Genomic DNA, 27,847 nt, shown 5'->3' on the forward strand with positions numbered 1-27,847 from the left:
TCTTGTAAATCTGCTTGTAGTATCACTTCTAGAAACAACCAATTGGAAAAGAAACACTTTTTTTCCAAAAGCCCATCTCTTCATTCTACAAAACCCAGATATAAAACATTCACTAGTCACTGTATCAATGGTCACTCATTCCCCTCTTTCACAGCAACATCCCTCCTTGTAGTTATCCGTGTCTGTTGAAACTCCATCTTTTTGGCAACCTTGCTTTCTCTTCGAGGTTAGCCTGGGTCCCCCTTTGATCTGCATATATCTTTATTATATAGCATTTTCTTTCTCTTGCAATATTTGTGGGAAGTTTTCCTTCAAGTCCCAACTATTATGGCATCCCACATTTTTCTCTTCTTTTTTCCTTCTATTTTCTTTGTTGATAACTAGTATATTGCAGACTTGTACACGAGGAGCAGCTCCTCCATTTGGGCTATAGATGTTAAAGGCAGCAGAGTGAAACAGGATTCCCCCGTTGTCCTCAAGGAACGAAATCATCCTTCGGGCCTTCTGATTCTCAAATGTGATGTTTTGGTTCTTTGCTGTCTGGATGATATATGCAGACCCTTGAGTGAAATAACCTTGTTTGGATCTGGAATACCACAGTGCTGCTGCTCCTAATAGGTTGGTTCGATGATTTTATGTGACAAACTTAAAGATTTCAAGATCAGGTGTCTTCAACAGGCTTCATGAAATAGCAGAGAATCAGTCGCAAGGCTGATGGATAAGCACTACTGCAGCTGAACCATTCATTTGCAACATTATATCCCAGAAGGCATTGTAACAGGTACTATGAGAACATATACAATTGTTGGTTCTGATTGCTAAGGAATAAGAAATTGTACCTGTTCGAGACCCGTTGTCGTGATTAATGTTCATGAAATGGTTTTGCCATAACTTTTGTCTGCCTTCTTCTCAATAAGCCAGTTTAGCCTTATATTTATTCCTAGTTCTGTATTTGGTTATGAATCCTGCACACATACACCTCTCTGTGTGCCTACAGGGACAATGTGTGGGATGTCCAAGGACTCTGAACCATGTATCACTTGTCATCACCATGTAAATGACCTGGCCCAAGAACCGGTCTGGTCACTTGTCAGGTGGGTACATATGTGTGTTGAATCTAGACCCCTTAGCAACTTTTTTAACTACACGACTGTCTAACCTGATAGTTGACTGGCCTGATTTCTGGGCCAGGCCATGTACGGCGGGGCCAATCTGATCCGCAGGTTGGATGATGTCCCACACATCTATGTCTTGTTTGGAGGTGCATGTGGGCTTAGGAAAACTCTCTGTTGTGTGCTTACAAGTGAAGTGAGGTAGTTGTCAATTTTTTTTTTTTTTTTTTTTTTTTCAGAACGGTAAAATTCACATAAGGTCGTTATCAATATTTTAAACAAGGAATGTGAAGGTTACTTTGAATCAAAACACGTGACCATTCTAAACCCTGTACCGCTGAAACTTTCAACTTAAACAGTTTGTTGAAGATCATTCGATGTGGTGAAGAGGTTCTAATATGTGTGAGGCCTCCAGGGAATGTAACTATGTAAAGGTTGATATGCATGTGGCCTTCTAGAAAAGAAGAAGAAGAAGGTTCTGATTGGATAAATATAATATTGTAACTAAACCTGGGGCCTCCAGAGAATATGCCTCCCCTGATCATCCGTATGTTCAACAAATGCATACGGTGGCTCAAGAGAAGCAGGCAATATGCAGGATTGAGAAACTGTTTCTCAAAGAACATTTGTTAAAGTTGAACATGAACACTAGATGAAGCATATGCCAGCTGTCGAGCCAACTCCAAATAGCTGGGACAGGCTATGATGGTGATGGTGGTGATGTGTTGCTATTTATTGGGTCTGGTTATGTTTTCAGGGACCAGCCTTGAATATGAGTTTTGTTGATTTGAGGCATTAGGGCTTTGGCATGTCTGTTATGGAATCAAGCCCAAATAGCTGGACAAGGCTCCTATGGCGGCAGCGCTGATGGTGATATGGTAGTTATTGGGTCTGTTATTTCAGGATCAATCTTGAATTTGAGTTTTGTTGGCTTGAGTTATCAAGGATTCAGCATGCCAGTTAATGACCTGACCCAAACAGCTGATTCAACATGCATGGAGCACGATGTCTGTTTCAAAATGTTAGCTAGTATAAATGTGAGTTTGAGGTGCAAGCAGCAATTCGGTAGAAGGTTCCAACAACTTAGTTCTTTAGTAACTGTACATAGGTTATTGAGATCCCTTTTCCCATGGAATTAGTAGAAGCTGGAAATTGTGGAACTAACCACATAGTTGAGTTCAAGTTTAGTCTCACAGCTTTGTGTCGTGGGTTTGAACCTGTCTTACTTACAAAATGCAAAAATTGGAGAAAGGAAACAAAGAAAAGAGGAAAGAATTGAAGTTGACAGAACTGAGGCTAGTCCCAATGGGCAAGTTAACCCATTTTAGTGCTTCCAAGTACTATCTCCTTCAGTTATTGCTACGGGAAAATGTAGGTTTTAGCAACCCAAACCTTTAAAGTTGGGCAGTGGCTTTGGCAAATGTTCTCTAATGACTGCATCTGATGCAAGTAGTTACAGATTCTCTTGGATTTTCAACCCTATTCATAGCTAACAATTTTTCTCCAACCCTTTATGAACTGCAAACTGATTCTGTGAATGAATTGGCTAACAATTTAACAAATGGATTAAAGTTGGGCAGCTGCTTTGGCAAATGTTCTCTAATGGCCACATCTGATGCAAATTGTCCAAGATTCTCTTGGATATTCACCCCTATTCATTTCTAACAATTTTCTCCAACTTTCGATGAACTGCAAATGATTCAGTGAATGGATTAGCCAATTCAAATAATCTCTCCTGATCTCTGGACTGGGTAATTTGGTGGTTGATAGGGGTTAGTTGGGTGTTTATTTAAGCATAGATTAGATGTTGCCAAAGGAAGGTCGCGTTTTCAACATGTGTTGGTGTTAGTGTTGACTTATTGACTAGTATCATAGTTGTTTCACTCAGTGAGAACCCAGTAGTAAATCTGCTGTGGAGATTCTCCTGTAGATGTTCTTTGGGGGCTCCTTGCATAGTGGAGGAAGATAAGCTCTTGCAGCTTGAGGCCTGATATGAGTATGATACAGGTTGAAATTTCAAATCATACAAGACGAAGCAGATTCCATGGGAGCACGGGCTGCAGAAAACAATGATGTTATTGTATTTGATGATGAGGCAACGAGCATTTAGAAAGCACCTTCTTTTTTGTTTTTCCTTTCTTCTTTTTAAATCAATAATAGCTATATCTTGGTAAATTGGAATACTAGGCTAGGTCATAGAGAGACAATGTTTACTAGTTTTCAAATTGTGAGTTGTGTATAGAAGCTTGATTGCAATATGGGGAACAGATAAATGAGCCTATGTTTGGAGGATCTTGAGAATATTGATCTACTGTGGATGGTAGAAAGGATTTCGTGTAGGAAGTTCCAAGGCCAGGTGACAATCCTCGCATTTGTTAATCACAATCATCACATTTTTTAATGACAATCTAAGGCTAGGGTGACAATCAATGCAGCCCTTTTGCACTGGCCTACATGGCGGGCTGAGATTGGACCAGCCAAAGCCGTCAATGACGGACCACCGGAGCTCCACAATATGATGTGAGAAGGAATGCCATTGGCAGGCGGAAATCACTTTTCACCAGCCAGAGATTCGTCCTTAGCTGTCGGGAAATTGTTCTCCAGCATCCAGTGGCCTTGTTTTGGGTAGGATCGGGTCCTGGGCTGGTGGATTCTAGCTAGCCAGCTGACTTCACCCGTTTTGCAACTTGAACCGTTTTGATTCCTTTGGCCAGGATTTTTTATTGATTTCCCATTTCAGTTTGTTGCGGATAGTTGTAAGATGGTTTCATTAGTATTTCTAGGCTTGTTTTAGGAGCTTAAGAACTTTGATTAGTTAGGGATTGTCATGAGTAGTTGGGATTAGTTGGAAGGGTTGTATAAAAGGCCTATAATGAGGATTGTAAATCACTTCTCTGAGATTGTAATAGAAATTGAGAGAATTTGTGGGAGGTGTTTGGTTGCCAGACTGTAATCCAAACCTTTGAGATCCCTGATTCCCCTTCTTCGTCTTTCCATGTTCCGAGTGTTTGTGAATTCTTCTGATTTTCTTCCAAGTTGTGAGGTCCAGGTTACGTCAACAATCCTCTCATTGCCTGCAGTATCGGGCCCTCTTTTAAGCTGAAGAAGCACTCATCAAAGCCTCTTATCCATGAGTATTAGAAGGACTTCTTTACTTGGGGATTGGCATATGTTTTTCACTAGAAAGATCATTGAAAGTTTGGTGATTGATATCTATTTCCATCAAGTATTTTCTGGGAGAGGGGCCAAGAATCGTTCTCACAAAATATGGTTATTCTGTTGATTCTCTGCCTTTGTAGCAGGAATACTTGTTAGAAATGCTCGTGCAAGTGCTCCTTGCAGAAGCCCATTTGGTATTGAGATCAAAAGCATGGCTTTTTTTTTGTTGGGGGATGTGGGTGGGACCACTGGGAATGGGAATTTACTAATGAGAAATTCTAATGACATTGAATACACCGAATGTCACTAAAAATATAACAACTGATAACTAACTAATAAATCGATGACGAAAGGAGGGCATTGAATTGCATCTCTAGTTAGCAAGGTCATTAACTACTTTATTCCTTCCCTGAAGGATGGCAGAAAAAGGATTCATGTAGCTGTCCCCAATTAGTTGGGATAATGCTTAGATGATGATGATAATTATTTCCTTCCCTGTAGACATGAACAAAGGAGATGCATGAGGAAGTACTAGGCATTTTTAGATCTGCCTACCAATGCCAAGCATTCCAGATTTTAAGAGAATCCACAATAATCATATAAATCAGAAATTTTGAATACTTTTGATTAGAATATTGCTAATGTTAAGACCTTTATGCATGCAATTCTCCAACAACGTTAGTTCAGACACCACAGAAATTAGCAAACCCAAATAGGAAGAGCCATTCCAATCCTGAACAAATCCACCCCCAGCAGCCAGCCTGTGGTTCCCTCATGACGTACCATCCATATTAAGCAACTGTACCAAAAGCAGGATCCTTTGAGCTTTCCTCTACCTCCCTGAGAAAGTCTCCATATTTTGGAATTTGAAAGGTTTAAGACCCTGTTTCACCACACTCAACCAGTAAGAGGAGAATTATCCAAGCAGTTCCTGTTGAAACGAGAAACCTGTGCAACTGGGAAGGTACCAAGCCACAAAGGTTAACAAATATTCGATCCAGATGAGCCCAGATGTAATTCCTTCCCCCTTAATTATTTGACCAAGTAAACTTGTTTCCCTGGTAACCAGAATCAATGAGCCCACACAAACGAAATGCCTCCTGAAACTCAATAATGGCAACTGTCTGGATGCCTTTTGCCAACTTTCATCTGCATTGAAGATTAAGTCAGCACCCACCATCCTTGGCTTTGTTACCATAGAGGAGAAATTACATCGCTCAAATCCAAACTGCCATTCTTTTGACAGCAATGCACTTTAGCATAAACAACAGTTAGAAAAGCCGATTTGGAAGAACTATCATTACACACTATGACAGTTGGTTCTTGATCTGAGCAACTTTTTCTTTTCGCATAGAGAAAATCCACTCCAAAATAGCCAAACCATAAAGCCCGTTGTGGTTATTTTCCTTCAGATGCTATCTATCCATTTTATTACTACCAATCATCCTTTTGACAAATAGCAGCAAACCGAGTATTGTCCATACCAACTTTTCAATCTCGTAATAGATGGAGAACTATCTGCCCCTCTTACTTGCCAAAAAGCACCTATCATTGAGCAGGAATGATTTCAGGAGCAAGAACGATACTTGCTTTAGATCTAGTAACCCGAACAACCCTTTTCCTTTCTGTTGGCATTGCTTTCTTCTGAGTTTGAATGAGTTCTTTGAGAAATTGATTCAAGGGGTTGTAGGATTTGTGCTATTCTAGAATTTATTTTTTTTTTTTGAAAAAAAAATGCTTAAAAAGGAAATATGCAAATGGAGGAAAGAGGAGTTGGGGAGCCGTGAGGAGGAGACTATAAAAATCCTACAACAAAATTAGACCCTCGATATAAAGAAGAGTGGACAGATCTATCGGAAGAGGAGAGAGCATGGAGGGAAGTGTACCATGCAAAATATAATGTTAGATTGCGAGAGGAGGAAATAATCAAATGGCGGCAATGATCATGGGCTTTTTGGTTGAAAGAGAGAAAAACACATAATTCTTCCATGCTATGGCATGTGTGAGGGCAAGGGTAAACAAGATAAACGTCTCTTGTGGTGGAGGGGGAAAGAATTGAGGGAAAGACAATATGTGCTTCTATGGTAGAGTTTTATAGGAATCTACTTTCGCGAGAAGAGTGGAAAAGGCCGTTACTCGACAGTATCCTTTGCATCAATTTCATCATAAGCAGCGGTTGACCTGGAAAAATCATTCAATGAGGAAGAAGTTAAGCAAGCAGTGGAAGAATTAGGTAGTGACAAGGCTCCCAGGCCATATGGTTTTCCGATTGTGTTTTGTCAACAGTTTTGGGAATTAGTTAAGAGGGATGAGATGGGGTTCATTAGTGAATTCAATGAAAAAGGAATCATTGCATCAAAGTTAGGGGCTACATTGATGCAGGACAATTAACCACTTGCTCTAAAAGCTCGAACTGTTAGAGCATGACAAATTAATCCTTTTATCTCATAGCCCAGGCCCCACATCTCATGGGTTAGGACCTTGATCGAACCCCCCTCATGGGCCCAAATCACATGGGTACCGCCTCACACGGGCCGCCCACCCCGAGTGTGTCCCCGCATCCCACAAGCTACCCCACTCGAGCCCGGTGTGAAATGCGCATTAATCACCCCCGGCGAGGAGTCTCGAACACGAGACCTTCCCTGTGGGCCCCACCCACCCCAAGTGTGCCCCTGCATCCCACAAGCGACCCCACTTAAGCCCGGTGTGAAAATGCCCTTGCATTATACATTTATAGCAGTCATCCCTAAAAAAGGTGTTGAAAGTCTACGAGACTTCAGACCCATCAATTTAATGAGAGGTCCATACAAGATATTGGCAAAGATGCTCACCTCTTGATTCCACATAGTGCTCGTAGAGGTCATTTCATATTCGCAGGGGGCTTTTGTTTCAGGGAGACAGATGGTGGATAATTTTTTGGTGGCAAATGAGTGTATAGATTCTTGTAATAAAAGAGGGTTGAAAGGGTTGGTTTGCAATCTCAACATTGAAAAAGCTTACGATCACATGGATTAGGATTTCCTGGATTATATGCTGGTAAGGTTGGGTTGTGGGGCCAAATGGCGATCCTGGATGTAGAAATGTGCGAAATCGGCAAAATTCTCAATTCTAGTAAACGGATCCCCAAATGGTTTTTTTCTTAGCTTCAAGAGGTCCTCGACAGGGAGATCCTCTCTCCTCATACATATTCGTCGTTGTTATGAAGGCCTTGAGTAGATTGCTAGATAGAGGGGTGTTGATGAGGTTAATGAAAGATTTTAGAGTGGATTGTTCAAACTTTTAGATCTCTCATTTGCAATACGCCGATGATACGTTGTTATTCTATGAGGTAGAGGTTTAGAATGTTGAAAATCTTCAATTGATTATTGTCAGCTTTGAGGCGGTTTCAGGTTTAAAAGTAAATATAAGCAAAAGTGAAATACTGGGGGTGGAAATGCTTGAGGAGTTGAAATGTATGCTTCTATATTTGGTAATAGGGAGGGTTCATTTCTTGCATCACACCTAGGGCTTCCATTGTGTGTTTGTAAACCACCAAAACATCTATGGGATAAAGTGATCGAAAGGTTTGAAATGAAGCTCTCTCTCTCTCTCTCTCTCTATATATATATATATATATATATATATATATATATATATATAACCGTCATTTGTAATTGGGTGGGAGAATTATGCTGATCAAAACAGCGATGTCTAATCTCCCAGTTTATTACGTCTCTATTCAAATGTCCTAAATTGGTTCTGAAAAAGCTCAAAAAACTTAGGCGTGATTTGTTGTGGGAATGGGCGAAAGATAAACATAAATTTCATCTATTGAAGTGGGAAGAGGTTTGCAAGCCTTAGGAACAAGGGGGGGCAGGGTTTAGGAAGTTGGAGGACTTGAACTTGGCTCTATTAATGAAATGGGTTTGGAGGTTCGGGGTAGAAGTGGATTCTCAATGGTGAAAGGTGATAGTTAGGAAATACAAGGTAGAAGAAAGGGGGTGGTGGGTTAGGTTGTCATTGCTGTATTGATCATCATATTTATGGAAATTTGTGGCGTCTTTAAAAGATAATGTTTGGGAAGGGGTTGAGTTTTCGGTGGAGGATGATAAGAACATTAGATTTTAGGAAGATAAGGGGTAGGGGGTAAAGATTGAGTGACTTGTTTCCACTGTTGGCAGGACTTCCGCTTCAGATGGATCTTAGAGTAGCTAGCTGTTGTTTCATTATGGGAGAGAAGAGTGTGGGCCCTGCCATGTAGAAGGAATTTGACAGACGAAGAATTTGAAGAGTTTATCAGTTTGCTTCATTTTCTATCCAAGGTGGTTCCGAAAGTTTCAAAATTTGACTCGATCGTGGGAGCTAAAGAAAAATCTGATAAATTCTCGGTAAAATCACAATATAGTTTCTTAAGTGTGGATGACTCTACCATCGAGGTTTGCCCGACGGTGTTTGTTTGGTGATATGGTTCTCCCTCAAAGGTAGCGGCGTTCATGCGGCTGGTAGGGAGGAAGAAGGTGCTAATGGTGGATAATCTTTGCAGAAGAGGTTTGATTCTGCTGAATGCTTGCCTGTTATGTCTTCATGCTGAGGAAACGGTGGATCATCTTTTTATCCACTGCTCGTTTGCGAGAAAAATGTGGGATAACTTCTATTTATTCGGAACCGCATGGGTGTCGCCAGGATCTATTGATAATTTCCTTCTAATGTGGCATGATGGGGGGGGATAGGGATGATCGGGAGGAAATTTTGGTAACTAAGCTTGTTAACAGGTATTTGGGCCTAACAGTTTGAGAGGAACGATTGATGCTTTAGGAATCGTAAGGGGCAAGTTTTAGAGGTTTTCTGCAGGGCAAAATCTCACGTGATGGAGTGGGTGCCATCAAACATTATTCCTCATTTTCTGGAGTGTTGGCGGGATTTGTAAATCCCTTTGTTTTCATACTTGTAAATTTGCGGCTTCGGCCCTTTTAGGAATACAATTGTCAATGTTTAAAAAAAAAGAGGTCATCTGGAACTGCATCAGGTGTATCTTCCCCATCACCACTCTGGATGATATTATTGATAAACTCAGTAATCGAGAATCATCATCAACATGACATGAGTGTCCTTGGCATGAGATGCATCAGGGCAAGAGTCATCACCTCAAGTACCAGCGGGGCCTTTGAGAGCAGCAACCGAAGGATCCACAGGAAGAGCACCATCAGAACCGAGAGATCAATTGGAACTTCAGTTGAATTATAATCAGTATTTGTTTGTTTCCTGTGTGACCTTATCAATCATTGACCGAATTTTAATTTTCAATTCATCTCCAAATTCCTTAAAATTTCTTGAAGATGTCTTCCTGTGGGCCTTTTATCCCACTCCACCCATTTCATGCAGTCATCATCAGTACTCAAAATATAAAAATTACATTCGACGCACGATTTCATCGGAAAACTCAAATGGCCTCCCATATTACTGCATCTTGATTTACACCCTCTTGGATACCATTAGAAACCTGCCTGATTGTAGATGCATCAACACTATTCAAATCATTCTCAACCAGACCCTCGGACCCTTCAGAATCAAACCAAGATTGAATAACCTGGCTTTCAATAATGCAAAATTAGGATGTTTTGATCCAATGGAGTTGGGGCAATGTTGGAATTCTTTTGAAGAACAAAAGCTTATGATGTGTTGGGGGGAAGAGAAGATGGTCCACCCATGAATTGATCCCGTAGTGTTCACCATGCCACAGATTTCTATTCTTTTCTAGAAACCCTCAATGCTTCTTTTAACCCCAGAAACATCCAAGCTGGGTTTTCCTTTTTAATTTGAGATCAGCATTGCGGTTAATCTTTACACCTCAACCCCCTTTTGGTGCTGATCTTCAAGCATTGCAGTAGCTGACCATTTGGACCCTTGATGAGGTTGCTGGGGTAGCGTTGATTCGTTGTATGAGCCCTTGATTACAGGATCCTTCTAACAAGGTGCACCTGCTTGATGAGGTTGCTGCTCCTGCTTGGAATCGTGCTTCGGACTCTCGCTCATGCTTTTCTACCTATGTAATACTTGTTTTCATTCTAAAACATACGCTTCCTGGTTCCTGCACCTGAATCTGTTTCTGTTCAACTTCAACTATAATTGAGCCTCTATTACATTTTGCATGAGTATTAGGGCCAACGAGCGGGTCCAAATCAGGTGCTTATTCAAAGTAAGAAAAGGATTAAAAGAAACTAACAGAAGATCAGTTTGAGATGGAGACTCTGTATGTTGCATGAGTTTTTCAAATGTCTTACCAAGTTCATCCATGTTGGATTATCAGCTCTTGTTCTGTCGCTATTTTCTTATTTGGATATTGAAATGTAAAATGTAGAGATTTGGTCTGATCCTCCAACCTGGCTAATAGACATAAAGCGCCTCTATCCCTTTTTTTATTGGTTCATGCAGGTGGTGGGGTCCGCTGATCTGAGAATATGAACTTTGATTGGTCCCCTATGTTGAACAATTGAAGGGTGCGGTGCTGACTTTTTTCTATGCTTGTTGGTTAGTAGTTGTGGAAATGTTGTAAGCAGCACTGAGTAGTGTACATGTGTGTCATGTTATCTAGCAATGGGGAGATGCTAATCTCACATTGTATAAGAAATGTGCCCACTTGTGCTTTGAATGGTTGAGATGAACATGGGGTTCGTGTTTCTTTACTCTGTTGATGGCCCATGTGACCAATCCAAGCTTGTCCGCGCCTTTATTCTTACAAGTGTGAGATCAGCAGGCTTCTACTAATCACACGCTTTCATCCTCAAGCTCAATTATGTTTGTATATAATGGTCAATTGAAAGAGGTGATTTTTCTTCTCTCCATTTTTTCTCTCAGTTCCACCTGATCGGATACAGCTGATTGCGTCCTGCCCCTGGCAGGGGCTCTGTGGGGCCTAATGTGATGTATGTGTTTTATCCATACCGTTCATCCACTTTTCCAGATAATTTTAGGTCATGAATTCAAAATTGAGGCAGATCCAAGGCTGTGGACCAGACAAGTGGGGACCGAATGCCCACTATAAAAAAACTTCTTGGGAGCCACATAGTTTTGATCAAGCTCAAATTTATGTTTTCCCTTCATCCAGGTATATGTGACCTTATGAACGGGTTGGATGGAAAATAAATATCATGTTGGGCCCTAGGAAGGTTTCAATGGTGGGCGTCATTATTGCCACTGCTTCTTGTCCTGTGGTCCGCTTGAGCCCTTGGATCTGACTCATTTTTGGCTCATGCTGTAAAATGATCTGGCAAAATGAACAGACATGGGGGATAAAACACACATCATGGTGGGCCCTTCAGAACCCCTGCCAGGGCTGAGTTCATACCCCTGGCAGGGGCACAATCTGCGTCCCACCTGATCATGCTACAGGTGGGCCACACCACCCTTTGATGAAAGGTAATATGAGAGGAATTATATCATGCTTGGGTGAGAAGTTTGCACGGCGTTTTCATTTTGTGCAGCTGGATGGATGCCAGTACAATGTGTGGATCCCATTCACATCATAGCTGTATGAATTTTGGCCCTTTTTCTTGGTAGAATATAAATCATAGCTGTATTTTTTCTTTCTTAACCGTCTGTTTGTTGACCACCTATTTGAGGTTTACGGTTCGAGGGGCTTTTGGTTGCATGGTCCATCCATGGCGAAGCCTGTAATATCACCTGTTTGGCTGGTGTTCGGGTCCCCAGCCAAACCGCGTTTGTATAATGGACTCCATTTGGCTGGTGACACGAACACCAGCCCGCTATATGGTGTCCATGCTCTGTGGGCCCATCTATGATATATGTGTTTTATCTGCACCGTCCATCAATTTTTTCAGCTCATTTTAGGGCATGAGCCCCAGATCCAAAGCTCAAGTGGACCACACCACAGGAAACAGTGGGGATTGAATGCTTACCATTGAAAACTTGCTGGGCGCACAAAAGTTTTGGATTGAGCTGATATTTGGTTTTTCCATTCATCCGGGTCTGTGTGACCTTATGAACAGCATGGATGACAAATAAACATCCCCGTGGGCCCTAGGAAGGTTTCAACGGTGGACATCATTCTCCCCATTGTTTCCTGTGCTGTAGTCCACTAAAGCTTTGGATCTGCCCCATTTTTAGGCTAATACCTTAAAATGAGTTGGAAAATTTTAGGGATGATGACAGATAAAACGCATACATAATGGTGGGGCTCACATAGCTTTAACACTAGCTAGCTGACTGGTGTTCGGATCCGCTGCCAAACAGCGTTCTTTGTATGAATACATGAACCTCATTATATAGCTGACAGTGCATGCTACATCCAATAGGTTTGGCCCATCATAAGTATCACCTTTGGAAAACTCCACAACATTCACTCATTGAGAGGACTACACTTGTGTTTCGTTATTTACCAGTTGTTTTATTTGGGGTGGCCCACTTTATGTGTAGATAGGAATGATCATTACACTATAGAATCCTCGTTGATAGGGACAAACTTACATTTAATACTTTGGAAGAATTACTATATGAGTGGACCATAGCTTGTGGTCCAATCAGTTGGACTATAAGAACTCTTTTTGACAATATCACTGTTTTCAAGGAACAGTTTGGAGACGGTCCCCACTCTTGATTCTCGATGGATGGGGCCCACCATAATGTGTAATCCCATGTTAGGCCCAGAGAAAAAAAATAAAAATAAAAATCAAGCTGGTTTGTGATTCAGGTGGGCCACAGAAGGGAAACCCTCTGGAGAGAGACATACACCACCCTCAATTTTTAAAGGGCCAAACATGTTGATTATGTGAAATATACTCCATGCCACACTAAAGCTTAGGCATAGAGCCCAAAACTCAGTTCCATCTATCATTTAGGTGGGCCACACAAAGGAAAACAGTTTGGAGGGTGAGCTTTGCCTGTACACTGTTTCCAATCGTGTGGTCCACCTGAATCACAAATGGGGTTGATTTTTGGGCCACCTGATGGTAGGGGTTTATTTCACGTTAACGTGAAGGTGAGGCCTACACAAATCCCTTTCGTAAAGTCATCCTGAAGTAACTCCTCTCTGTAGATTTATTAACATTAATGAATTCCTAATTTCTGAGCTGGTTGGGTTGCCCAACCAGTTAGATGTGTCTATATATATATATAAGCAAATGTGATCGGAGAATTCCGTATATGCGGTGGGTCCCATAAACATCTTACCAGAATAGGGGTTTTCAAGTTATTTGGCATTACGAAGTGCCTAACATGAAGTGTAGGCTAAGTGAGTCTGGACCATCCTTCTGGAAGGACGTGATTACAAGATCTAGCCTAGTTTTATAGACTCTACCGTCCTTGAATCTGAACCGTTGACCTTTTTCTACTTTCTTTTTGGTACACAAACAAATGACTGATTCATGGTGGAACATTCCACTGCTCCAAACCTCTGATTGAATCAGATAGTATAGCCAGCCCTGTCCACTTTTTTCACTGCATTTTAAAGTGTTTCTGGCAATATTTTAGATCCCAGACCCCACATCTTAACATGGTTTCATGCTGTGGGCCCATAGTTCTAAAATTCAGTGACTCGATTCAAACTCGACCGAGTCGCTCGCCTGGTCAGCTGGTTCTAAAATTCGGTAACTTGATTCAAAACTCGACCGAGTCACTCACCTAGTCAGCTGGTTCTAAAATTCGGTGACTCAATTCAAAACTTGACTGGTCCGAACCATGCAAAAGGTGGCCTCTAACATCCATCAATTGGACAATAAATACAATTTCCACTCAAAGGGTAGGTTCAAATTGTATTAACAGCCAAATGAATGGATGTTATAGGTTTCAAAGTAGTGGTTATGATGAACGGCTCGGATCAATGAGAAATTCACTGATGAAGGCTGATGAAGATCAACAAAACCACTTTCATGTAAAAGAAAAAGGAAATGATAACGATATTTGAAATAAATAGCTTTATTGCTTTCTATTGGCCGAAAGCTGATTTGCAACTAGGTTTGGGGCATATGCATGAATTTGTATCAATCTTTTTCATGCAGACAAATACAGAATAAGAAGCCGATGAACCAATCTCCACCACAAGATACTCATACATAGAAGTTAGAATCACACCTTGCGATGAATTGATGCAAGGGTCTTCTTTTCATGGAAAGGCCAGGAATAATCTCTGAGGACAGGAGAAGCTATCCTCTAGTAAGGCCAGAAATCACTACCGCCAGGCTTCTTCACCAGGATCTGATTGTATTCGGGTCTTGATGTCTGCAGAACAAATCAATAATCAGCGCTCTAATTCTATCACATATATTTGATATTCTGGCACTCTTAATTCTATCACACTATGTAGACAATCAATATTCAGCACTCTAATTCTATATCACCCATCACAACTTAAGAACATGACCCACAGTATAGAAATGCTAGGTCCCAATACTTCTTTTGGCAAATTTTGCTCTTCTGCAATGCAGTGCCAAAAGATCTATGCATCAAGCATATTTCCTTCTCATTTTAAGTTCGAGGGCCAGTTTGGTATTTGACTTCTGTACTGAATTAACTACTCCCATTGGTGGAAGATGGTGAGACCCACTTTTGTTTGGTTCCGGATGTAATAATTGCTAGAGCAAATGTGAAATTCTCTAATTCAGAAGTATCATTGAACAGCCAATCCAACAGATACAGCAGTAACTGGTATGTATGTTCAGGTCTTGTTGCCATGGACCCATGGATACATATAACATAATACAAACATATTCCACCCCATCGTGAAGACAATTAAAGGCCTATAAACTTTTCATGAAAAGGCAACAACTCAACAACCCTCCGACATTCTATTTTTTTTTATGAAGGACTCGCTCAAGATGAGGGAAAGTAGATTTAGATGTTTCGGTCATGTGCAACGGAGACCAAGAACCGCACTGGTTAGAAGAAATGAGTTGGTACCAATTGAAGGAAGGGGCAGGGGAAGGCCCAAAAGTACATGGATAGAGGGAGACTCTTTCAAAGAGGAGCTAGAGCATTCAGGTAGCGGCTTCTCTTTCTTTCCAATTTTCAAGGCAAGAACATTTTGGTAGAATGCACTTTCATTTTGTATGATACTCTTAAACTTTGAATCATGTGTGTTCATCACCCTATGCTGATGATGCATCAGGATCACTGTTATGACATACTTGTATAGTTTTGAAACTTCACGTACAATTATCAGCTTAGAAGAGTTGTGAAATCAGGTTGAACCAGGTGATCACTCGTCACGATCGAATTATGTGGTTCAACTTGATTGAAATCTGAGATGTCAATACAAGCATCGACGCAGCTTGCCCGCTCTAATTAGAAAGTAGATGCAATGGAGGCCCGAAGAAACACAAGATTGAGGGTCTGCCATTGAAATATATGTGGGGCCAAAGAAGTTATAGATCGGGCTAATTTTCGACATGGATTGCCTAATGACGTCGCCGGTAGCTGGTTACTGGATAGTGCTAGTGGGCACCAACATAATGTATGTGTTTTATCCACGCTCTCCATCCATTTCTCCATATCATTTTAGGGTATGATCCCAAAAATGAGGCAGATCCAAATCTCATGTGGACCACACCACAGAAAACAGTGGTGATTGAATGCCCACCAGTAAAAACTTCTTGGGGGATGCAATCATTTTGGATGAAGCTGATATTTTTGTCTTCCCTTCATCTAGATCTGTGTGACCTAATCAACAGGTTCGATGGCAAATAAACATTACGATAGGCCCCAAGAAGTTTTTAATGGCATGGGTTCAATCACCACTGTTTTCACTTGGATCTGCCTCATTTTTTGGGCTCATGCCCAAACATAATGATCCGAAATGGATGGACGGTGTGGACAAAACATTTACATCATGGTGGGGCCCATAGAGCACTGTCCAGTTGCCACCTCGCTAGTGGTAGCGCCAATATGAAAAGTTGACCAATAACTTTTTTATTTTTGCTTGAGAGGTTCTGTTCGCCCATGAACTGCTCTGCTCCTCTATCAAACACGGGATGAGAAAGCTCCGTTGTATGTAGTGGACCACCGATCAACATAAACTCCAACTTTGGGTCTCCCGGCCTCACATATCAAACATAGGAAATGTGCCTACCACCAATTATGTTGCGGCTTTGTTACATATACCAAACACGATATAGGGAGAACCCTTCCCATGGATGCATTTATAAATTCATAGGAATTTGTAATGATTACTTTTACATGCATTTACCCCCAATTACAGGCTATCAAACATGCCCTAATAGCTTACTATGAAGGGGAGGGAGAAGAACTACACCCAACCACAAGAAGAAAAAAAAAAAAAAAAAACCATTGCCTACACTACAATAATTCCAGTACCCATCACCCCAGGCCCACCAACTTTCGTCATTACAAATTTACAACACCCTGCGAATTCCTTGGGATTTCTTGTTCAAAATAAAATGTGGTTTCTGACATTCTTAATTAACTTGGTCACAATCTCCAATCTAATATCAGAAGTTAATAAATTCCTCTTCTTCCAAATTCACCACAACACTAACAAGAAGCATAAATCATCATCATCATCATCTAAGCCTTATCGCAACTAATAAGGGTCGTCTATATGAATCTTGTTCCTCCACTCCACTATCAAGGGCCATATCTTTAGTTAGATCATAGGTCACCTACTAATTATGGTTGGTTGCTAACCTAACGTGGCCATCCACCTTTATCCAGGTTGAGGACATGCAATTAGGGCACGAAAGAGCCACAGGTGCAATGTAATACGCGACTGCATAAGTTGATTACAATCAAGTCGTATCTAATAGTCTATTATTACATAGGTTGATTACAATCAAGCCGTATCTAATAGTCTATTATATCCTTAAAAAAAAAATCTAATAGTATATTATTACAATGGTTGATTACAAACCACAAGTTTAACATGAAGCATAAATCCCATAGCAAATTCCTTTTTACCACTTGCCTGGCCAATCAATAATCCCTCATTCCCTCTAGGAGCATGACCATCAATGCTGGCAGTACCTGTGCCACGCCAGCCTGACTAAAACACCAAATTCATATAGCTGAAGAAACCAGACAATGGATAACCCAAGACACATGTGACAAACTTTAACATGGATGGTTTGCCCAAGGTGTTCCGTATCCGTTACAATTTGGCCGTAAAAGTTGACACGTATAGGTAATGGGTCATGACCATTACGCAAAACAAGGGTGAAATAGGGTAGTTCATTTTTTAGGACCGAATCAGCCGTTACAGGGGACGAAATGACCATTATGAGGAATGACGACCATTACCCCGGTAACAGTCAAAGAACGATACTTTTTTTCTATTTAAATCCATATTCCCTTAAATTTTCTATTTTTCTCATTCCAAAAACTCTCCCAGATCATTCTACATCAGATTTTGACCTCTCTTACTATAGTTTTTATGATTAAAATCATAAAGTGAAGCGATTTGAGTGAATAGGAGCATTGAGTATCATTTTTTCAGAAATTTTGAAAAAGTGGTATTTATACTTTTTTCTTTTTTCGATTCCTAGTTCTAATGCTTGATTGTGATGTGTAAATGTTAAAGACATATAACCATGTTCATAAATTCACCAGACAGTCAAATACAACACTCTCAAGTCTCACCAAAGAGTGGACCGTTATGCTACCATAAACATGTTCAAAAAAAAAAAAACACATACATTTGAAATATTTACATTATTTTGGATTTTCTAAATATTTTTTCAAAATTTTTCAAGTAAAATAAAAAATTAAGATCCAACCGTTACGAGTGTCATAACGGCCGTTATGCCCCTGTGGCATAACGGCCGTTAATACCCGTATCGGTAATGGTGGTGACCATCACGGCCACCATTACCGATACAAAATACCTTGGGCCTGCCTATTGTGCAAATGATCAATTCTCAAAGCCATGTTGCAACCCACCAACCATCAATGCTATAGAGAATCACATTCATTTTTGCAAAAGCTAGAGACTCGGCATCCAGGCCTAACATTTTGTTAAGGCTTAGGTGATGATGAAATTTTCTTTCCTAGATATTGAGGAAAGAAAATATGAGGGCTCTTAATTTAGCAAAAGAAGTGGTTGCATGATCATCACAACGTAAAGATGATTTACTGTCCCTTTTGTGAATTTTTTTTGGGATTTTGACCAAAGTAGCCTCGTGGTCATACCAAACACCCCAAAAAAGCAAGCCTTTACCAAAAAAAAAAAAGCCTTTAATGGCCCTCTAACCAATTTTTTTGAGAATTATTGGACGAAAAAATGCCCCTGCTTTTGAACCTAGTACCCATACAGACCTTGTTCTTCTTCTTCCTCTGTTATTTTCCTGGGACTCTTCTTCTTCTTTTTCAAACATGTCTTCCAGATAGGAGTGCACATGGGTCGGTTCGATCCGATTCTAGGGTGAAACTGGAACCGAATCGTTCCTAACGGTTCTAGGAGAATCGGAATCGGAATCGGACCGTTAGCACCCTAGAACCGGACTGTTAAAACCGGTTCGGTTCCACAGTTCTGCGCTTGAGAGAGAGAGGGCAGAGGGTGGGTGGAAGGTGGCTGTCCGATGGGTGAGAGAGAGAGGAATGGATGGGGATTGTGGCCAGCCGCAGCAGGGGTGGCGTGAAGAGTGAAGGGAATGAACTTAGGGTTTTTTTATTTTAAATATAGGTTCCACGATTCGGTTCTACAGATCAGTTCACGGTTCTACATACCCCCAAACCAAGAACCAAACTGAAATAATTGGTTCTTTGATTTTTGAAACTAGAACCGGAACCGGTGCACTTTAGAACCGGACCAAACCGTACGGTTTGGTTGGTTCTAGTCCGGTTCCACGGTTCTACCGATTCCATGTGCACCCCTACTTCCGAGGACCCACCACCACCCCTCTGACTGCATTTTCCAACGTACAGTCACTGCCATCAACTTATTTGGTGTATGGGCACCGCCAACAACTTCTACGACCCTAAAAACAAGTGTTGTTTTTGCTCCGACGACCACATTTCTTAAAGATGGAAGCTACTGATAGGTGGAAAACATTTTAAATGGATTTTTAATTTTAATTTTTTTTTGCATAATAGCATTTTCTTAGAGATGAAAGCTACTTTTGGCTATGGATAGAGAGGGATGACCGTAGTTGTTGTCATGGAGAGAAGTGATTGTCAAAAGGGATTTGAGGTGGAGAGGGATGGTTGTAGTTGTCATGTGAAAGACAATGAAGGAGATAGAATTTAGATTTTATAACGTATTGCCTTGGAAGACAATGAACATACATCATTTGTTAAGGGGTGAGGTTATCATGTGTTAAGGGTCTGGGTCGTGGTTGTCATGTGCTAAGGGTCTAGGTTAAGGGTCATGGTTGTCATGTGTTCAAGGCCATGGTTGTCATGTGTTAAGGATTGTGGGGCCCACCGTGGGATGTGTCGAATCCACTCTGTCCATTGAATTCAGAAGTTAATTTAATGTCATGGGCCAAAGAATGAGTTACATCCAAAAATTCTATGACCCCCAAGAAGTTTTCAATTGTAGATTTTCAATCTCACTGCTTTTTGTGGTGTGGTCAACTTGAGCCTTTGATATGCTTCATTTTTGGGCTCATGCCCTAAAATGATCTTTCAAAATGGATGGATGACGTGGATAAAATACATACATTACCATGGGCACCATGGCACCATCCTTCTCTAGTTAGGTCATGCTACCCAATCCGCATTACGTCCCATCATGTTGATGCAGATTTTGAGCAAAAGCCTTTTCTATGTTGGGCCCACCGTGATGTCTGTGGGAAATCCACTTCGTTCATCCGTTTTGGAAGATCATGTTAAGACATGAGACCAAAAATTAGACAAATATGAAATTCAAGTGAGCCACACAACTGGAAAGTGGAAAGGGGTTGCCTACCATTCAAACCTTTCTGGGCTCCATCGTAATGTTTATGTGCAATTCAAACCATTCATAAAGTGGTCCAAATGCGCATAAGGTCCTTACCACGGGGATGAACTAAAAGAATAAAAATATTAGCATGATCCAAAGCTTCTGCAACCCCATGAATGTTTCAATCGTGGAGTACAATCTCCGGCGTTTTCTGTTGTGTGGCCCACTTGAGCTTTGGATCTACCTCATTTTTGGGCTCATGTCATAAAATGATTTGGCAAAACATGTGAATGGTGTGGATTTCTCACAAACACCATAGTGGGCCCCATGGTGCTTACCCCATCTGAATCCATCCCGCCATCATGGCCTGATGGATGCCACACTCAATGCAAAGGGTAGTTTTGTCTCTTTAAAATTTTCAAAAGGCTCTCAGAGCCAAAGAAAGATTTTTTTTGGAAGGGATGCTTTTTTGTGTGTTTGGCAACACCACAAGGCCATTTTGGTCAAAATCCCTTTTTTAAAAAAATAAAATTGCTATCCATAAAAATTTTTTAAAAAAATTAAAAAAAAAAAAACATAACTATTCCATGGACTATGAAAATCAATTTGATATTGATGCGCAACGCATGATGTTGGGCCTCAAAATAAAAAATAAATAAATACAACATAAGAAGAAGTTGAGTGATGCATGTAAAATGAGACGAGTGGGTCATGCCATGGTAATGCACTATAGTGCATGTGGATCCCAAGTTCCCAACATGGTGGTGTGCATGTATTGTTGTCTTATGTAGTGGACCCCCACATGCACCCCTAAAACATCCAAGTAAAGAAACATGCAAATGATTAAACATCACAACGAGTTGTTCCTAACATACATCGTACATATGTAATCAACTACTACATTTTTGTAACCTTTAAAAGAAATTGTTTCACGTGTTTGAGGTTTGTAATTACTCTTTATCAAAAAGATATTTCCCCACCTACTCCACTCACTCAAGAAACATGAGCTAAACCAAGGCAACCATGAGAAATTTGCTCTTAAACAATATGAAGAAGGTGACAATAACAAACAAAGGAGTCCACCTAGAAAATTGTTGCTACGAATGAGGCACCACCTACACATGACACAATCAGTTGGAGGTGTAGAAGGAGCGCAAATATTTTGAGTTTGAAAGAAAAGAAAGAAAACGGAAGACGGCACTGGAATGTGATCTGATCATTGCCTTCAATGATAAGCTTTTGGAAACAACGAGGAAAAGATTTATAACCCTTCTCTTAGTGCGAACAGTTCTCATCGGTTGGCCCCACCTCCCCATAAGGCCCAAAGAAGGCCATCAACACATCCTCATCTCTGGGGAGAACACCAATCCCTGATCCCCCATTCTTCCCATAGAACACCCACCAAAATTAAGATTTACATACACACAACCCGAAGGGGGAGGCACCTATAATACCCCACCATAGTTATGATTACTCCCTTCTTACTTAGCTTGCCTCCATCTAATCCTGCATGAGATCCGAATGAAAATGCCCTCAGAATTTCAAGAGAGCACTCAATCTATGGTCATAGACAAGATTCTTATCTTGAGTTTGTCAGCCAAGGCAGCTTTTGTAGCTTTGCTTCTAGACTAAAATGGACTGGGCAAACTAAATAATCAACTCAAAGATGAACCCATTGAGATTTCACATCACCTCAAAATAGTGCAGGAAATATCCCTAAATATCTCTAGCCCATTTGATGCTTCTTCAAATTGTCCAGCATAGAATGGTGTGTCGCAGCTACACACATGAACCCTTGACTCTAGCGGAAGAGGGGCTGTCCAAACTTTGGGGCATGGTGGGGTTCTCCATCATTGGAAGTCAAAATCCAAAAGAAAATTTTCATGAAAAATCTACTACTTAACAACCACATTTCTAGATCCATCTATCCTCAACCAATGGGTCAATGTGAACAAAGGTATTCCATAATGATAATGGTGGTGGTAATGACCACCGCCATTACCGTCATGATAAGGACCATAATGGCCATTTTATATAAAATAAAAATAAAAATAAAAATAAAAAACAAATTTCAGCCCCAGAAAGGGCCGTTACAGGTCAATTTTTCCATTACAGCCGTTACGTAACCGTTTTGGAATACCTTGATGTAAACCTTATCAAGCATGGTTAAAAGCATCTGCAAAAGAATTATTTCATCATTGGATAAGTTTCTTTGAAGTCTAATGTTCCATACGATTTGATCCTCCAATGGTTTTATTACCAATGTTGTCAAAAAGATTATGCCGTCCTATGTGAGCCAAGGGGGTTGTGTGTATATGTGATTGCACAATCGTATATGTCATCTCACAGCCCCCCAATTTTTGTTTTAAAAACAATCTGGAAAAAAAAAAAAGGAAAATTTATTTTTAAAAAATTAAGAATAATTATATAAAAATACTATGGGTGTAGGGATTTTTTTTTTCCTTACCAATTTAATTAAAAAGAGTACGAGAGTAAGAGAGTACGAGAATGAGACAATCAGAGAGTAGAAATTCTAGAGAATGTTTCAGGGAAATGAGGGGTGGGAAGTGCTTACTTATAGCAAAAATGGAAAATATGCGATGGCATAATCGCATAAAACTGGCATATGTGATTGCATATGCTTCCAATAGTCAAAAAATGCATATGGCGCTATGGCACATGCAATGTGCGCTCGAGAAATGACATATGTGATTGCATTTGACACATTGTTCATAACAATCATTGACCTTATCATCCCTTGCCATGGATAGAAGAAGCAAATTCCTGAAATGACTTTGTTAGCGGAACCTCATTAAACCATATATATTTAAAATTTAAAAAAAAAACCCTTATTGATGAGAAAACATATTGCTTTACCAAGGACGCTACCCACCTTCAAAGAAATGTCGCTTCCTTCTTCATCTAGATGCATAGCTATCTTATTGATTGCTTTCCACATGTCAAACACAACTGGCTTTGTGGGTACCCTTGGAAATCATCCTCATGACTCTCCATATTTCCATAATTCCTAAAGGCCGCTTCCCTCCACAAGGAGGAGGCTCCTCTTTTTCTTTTCTTTTCCTTTTTCTTTTTCTTTTTTTTTTAGAGATAACTGAAATTTTATTAAAAAGCCCACCAATGGATGGGAAAAGAATACAACCTGATGCTAAGACAAAAACCAAGAAAGATTATTAGACTCCGTTGCTTTTACATAAAAAGCCCATTCTGAAACAGTCTCCTCCCAAAATCTCCACCGCCATTTGCTCAAAAGGACCCCATTCTCCCTAATTTTTCCCACGCCAATTTGACCAACACATTATTAGGGACATTAATCAGCTAGGTCAAAGTCAGACCAAGCTTGATGCAATCACCCCACATCCCACGTGTGCACAAGAAATGGCCCACTTTCCATTTATTGGCAAATCTCTACATTATGAAATATCCTTACTTTCCATTTCTTTTAAATCTCTACATTAGGTATTTTCCATTGATATCTTCATATTAGGCAAGAAGTAATCTTAGAATCTTCTTATTTAAGTACTTTCTTATTTCAGTGGTTTCTTATATAGGCAGTTTTCTATTTTTTTCATATTTTTGCTAGCTAAGATTATATTTTTAGATTCCATAGTTTTTATTACAGATTGCAAGGAATTATTACAAATAAGGCTTGCGCCTATGAAATAAGATGAATGATATTCTCTTTTCATGAAAAATCTCTTATTTTCTCTACGGTAGTTGTTGAATGCAGGGAAGTGATCTCTGGTTTAAGATTAGAGGAGTCTTGCATTCACGGTCTCTAGTATTCGGCTAGAGGATTGTTGGGTCCTTTACCACAATCTTTCTTCTTTTCTTTGATCTATTTGCTTCCCCTTTCAGGGTTTGCATTACAAGCTTGGCCTGTAAAGTAATTTTTACAAGTGTAGTATTTGTATTTAATAGATATATACATGAAACATGCATTATCATTATCATCATGGCCCGGCATGCCCGGGCCCGAGCCACAACCCAATATATCAACCGGCTTGACCCAAGCCCAATCCAATAACTAATCGAGCCAAAACCAACTTGGCGGGTGGAGCCTAGGCCTGAGCCCAACTCGTGCCCGGCAGACCCGAAGACCCGACAGGCTGGCTCAATCCATCAACAACCTCAGTGCATTACAAGATGAATCAGTTCGTAAATGAAATCATGACTAAAATCTGACCCAAATAGCACATTCGAAGCTGAGGAAACATTGACAGAGCTTTCAACAATTCCTTAAGCAATCTTATCCATAGCTTGTACCAGAAACAATGACATAAAGAATTTTTTCTGTGTTTGGATGCTGAAATGAATTGAATTGCAATCTAACAATTCAACATGAGGAAATGACCAAAATGACCTCCCAATTCATAATGATGACCAAAACCCTAATGGCAATTCCATGAGTTCAGGTTGGAATTGAAAGGATCCTACTGCCGGACAGAAAACCGACGCGATCCGCCGTGACACGTGGCACGCGTGTGCACGATCCGGGCCGCTCGACCATCTATTTTCCTCACTCACGTGTGGACCGGCCTGATCTTTTTAGGACCGGGCATGTGGGCGGTGGGGACCACCTGCGAGGATCTCGCACGCGCATGCCACGCCGGCACGTGCACTGCGAATCAGGACGCGGAATGTACACCCAAAATCTAGACCGTTGAAATCGAGAGAGTGATTGAGATTGGACTGACCAGATCTTTGAAGATGATGAAGACGATGATTAAGAAGAGGAAGAAGAGGATCTCGAACTCGGCCAACCGCACGAAGGCGAACACCGAATTCACGGCTCGTGTGAGCAGCGACTCGCGCGTCGGACCGCCTCTAGCACGCATCGCGACGGACGTTTCTTCCTTTTCCTTTCGCGCTTCGAGGGTTGGAAGAAGGGATGCGCTTGGGATTTTGAGAGATTGAAGAGAGACGGAGCAGAGATGAAGAAGCGGAAAGACAGACGGAAAGGATTTTTCTTTCTTGAGGCCGAGGATTTGAACTTTATACTCGCGTTTTCAGTTCTTATAGGTGGGGCCTATGATTTAGCAATCCAAGCCGTTGATCGGTTGCATCCCACGCTAGTTGGATTAACCCCATTATTATCCCATGGCCCATTTCTCCAGTTGAATATGGGAAGTTGCTGGATAGACGCGGATTGCCAAACGGAAGTGGGGCCTACTGTGATGTTTGTGATAAATCCACCCCGTCCGTCCGTTTTTCCGGATCATGTTAGGTCATGGCCTAAAAAATGAGGCAGATACAATACCCAAGTGGGCCACACGACAGGACAATTTGGGAAGGAAAATGCCTACCATTGAAACCTTGATGGGGTCCACCGTGATGTTTATATCCATCCAAACCGTTCATAAGGTCATTTCCGCTGGGATGAACGGAAAACACAAAAATATTTGCTTGATACAAAACTTTTGTGGCCCATGAATGTTTCAATGGTATGCGTTAAATCCTCACTTTTTATGTCTTGTGGTTTACTTAAGTTTTGGATCTACTTCATTTTTGGGTCCTGTACTAATATGGGCTGGAAAAACGGATGGACCGGATGGATTTCTAACAAACATCACAGTCGGCCCCAACTAGCTTCCGACTGCAGAAACTCCTTGCGGCTGGGTTTGCAAGCGGTCTGCGTCCCGGTGGGTCCCAGTAGATCCATGGTGCGAAGTGCGAACGGAAACGGATTGGCTACTCCCCTTGCCACCGGCCAATGGTTGATGATCGGTGCTCTCTGTGGGCCCCACCATGATGTATGTGTTTCATTTATGCCGTAGATATAATTTTATATATCATTTTATGATACGAGACCAAAGCTGAGGGAAAAAAAAAACAAGTGGACCACATTATAAGAAAGAGTGTTGAATGAACTTCTACCATTAAAAACTTTTTGGGGGCTATAAAAGTTTTGGATCAAGGTGATCTTTGTTTTTTCCCTTCATCTCGGTCTGTATGATATAATCTACATATTGTATGTCAAATAAACAGTACAGTAGGCCTTAGGAGGATTTTAATGGTGGATATCCCATCACTATTGTTTTCCTGTGGTGTGGTTTACCAGAGATATATATTCCTATAATTTTTGGGTTCAAGCCAAAACATGATCTGTAAAAATGTATGAACGGAATGGATGAAGCATATACATTATGTGGCCCCAGGGAGCACCGACCATCAGCCACGGGGCTGATGACAGGGGGAGTAGCCAATCCGTTACCGGTGCGAACGGAAGCGGATCGGCTGGTGTAAGTACGTGTCGTGCGAAGACGAGCGCTGACGCTCCTCCATCTCCGAGTTGTACGGACGGTTCAAAGGAGACCAAAGTTAAATGGCACATAATGATGTATTTATTATATCCATACCGTCCATCCATTTTTAGAAGTCATTTTAAAGTACCATCCCAAAAATGAATCAAATCCAAAGATCAACTGGATCACACCATAAATAGCAGCCGAGATAATGATTTTCACTGTTAAAAATTTTATAGGGCCACCATAACGTTTATTTTCATCCAATATGTTCATAACATCACAAAGACCTGAATAAAGAGAAAAAAGAATTTTCATATTAATCCAAAACTTCTGTAAACCCCAAAAAAGTTTTAATGGCAGACGTTCAATCCATCACTTCCTTTTTCAGTGTGGTCCACTTAATCATTATATCTGTTTTATATTTCATCTCAAGCATTAAGACGATCTCGAAAAATATATGGACCGTTTGGATATAACACATACCTTGTGATGGGACCCAGAGAACTTGCTGATGTCAATACATAAGGTATATAGCTGATGTGTGGTAAACCAGCCAATCCGCTTCCGGTGCTAACGTGGGACGCGAATTTCGCTGGAAGTAACTGCGATGGGATAGTAGGTGGGGCCCACCGTGATGCTCGTGAGAAATCCACCTAGTCCATCAGTTTTTCTAGATCATTTTAGTAGATGAGAACAAAAATCAGGTGGATCCAAAACTCAAGCGGCCAGACGAGAGGAGAACCGGGGAAAGAGTTGTCTACCGTTAAAACCTTATTTGGCTCAACCTTAATGTTTATATGCTATCCAAACCGTTTACAAGGTCATTGCCACTTGGATGGAATAAAACACAAAATCCTTAGCTTGATCGGAAACTTTTGTGGACATATAAATGTTTCAACGATGGTAACTTAATCCCAACTATTTCCTCTGTGTGGCCCACTTGAATTTTTTATCCCCCTCATTTTCGGTAGGATGTACTAAAAATGAATTCTCGGAACGTAAAACGTATGGATGGAATAAGTTTCTCATAAATATCACGGTGGGCTCCACCTTGTCCCAGTTGGAGGAACTTGTGCAGAAGAGTGAAAATCCGCGTCGGCGAATGCGTTAGAGAATTTTACGACTGTTGACCCTACCTTTTATCCAGCGGTTTTTAGAAAACAATACAAACTTAACATACGAACGTAGACCTTCTCGTACGGACAGCGAATATGAGCACAAAAATACCCCTGTTTTTTAAGTAAGCAAACAATACAAACTTAACATACGAACTTAGACCTTCTCGTACGGATAGCGAATATGAGCACAAAAATACCCCTGTTGTTTAAGTAAGCCGGTTTATGATAATGGATTTTGGTTGCCCTATATAGCTACGGATTATAACCGTAGCGATAGGTGACGTAGCGATCTGCCAGCCAACCCAACCGTGGGACAAGACATTGAATTGAAGTCAACTGGGTCGGTGGGACAGTGACTTGGGGTCGACT

The 27,847-nt window shown here is 40.8% G+C and overlaps 1 protein-coding gene and 1 long non-coding RNA gene across 2 annotated transcripts; one reads left to right on the forward strand and one right to left on the reverse strand.

Moving 5' to 3' along the window:
• Position 1: 1 nt before the first annotated feature.
• Positions 2 to 11,070, forward strand: LOC131239577 (uncharacterized). Its single transcript, XR_009168272.1, has 2 exons — positions 2 to 781; positions 10,683 to 11,070. It is a non-coding gene; the product is annotated as an uncharacterized LOC131239577 (long non-coding RNA).
• Positions 11,071 to 14,408: 3,338 nt separating this feature from the next.
• On the reverse strand, positions 14,409 to 25,083 carry LOC131239578 (uncharacterized). Its single transcript, XM_058237347.1, has 2 exons — positions 24,810 to 25,083; positions 14,409 to 14,483 (listed from the first exon to the last, which is right to left on the reverse strand). Exons 1-2 carry the CDS (start codon positions 24,948 to 24,950, stop codon positions 14,415 to 14,417), a joined length of 210 nt encoding a protein of 69 aa, XP_058093330.1. The 5' UTR covers positions 24,951 to 25,083; the 3' UTR covers positions 14,409 to 14,414.
• Between the last annotated feature and the right edge of the window lie 2,764 nt (positions 25,084 to 27,847).

Source organism: Magnolia sinica, chromosome 3, assembly GCF_029962835.1.
Source record: "Magnolia sinica isolate HGM2019 chromosome 3, MsV1, whole genome shotgun sequence".
Lineage (NCBI taxonomy): Eukaryota > Viridiplantae > Streptophyta > Magnoliopsida > Magnoliales > Magnoliaceae > Magnolia > Magnolia sinica.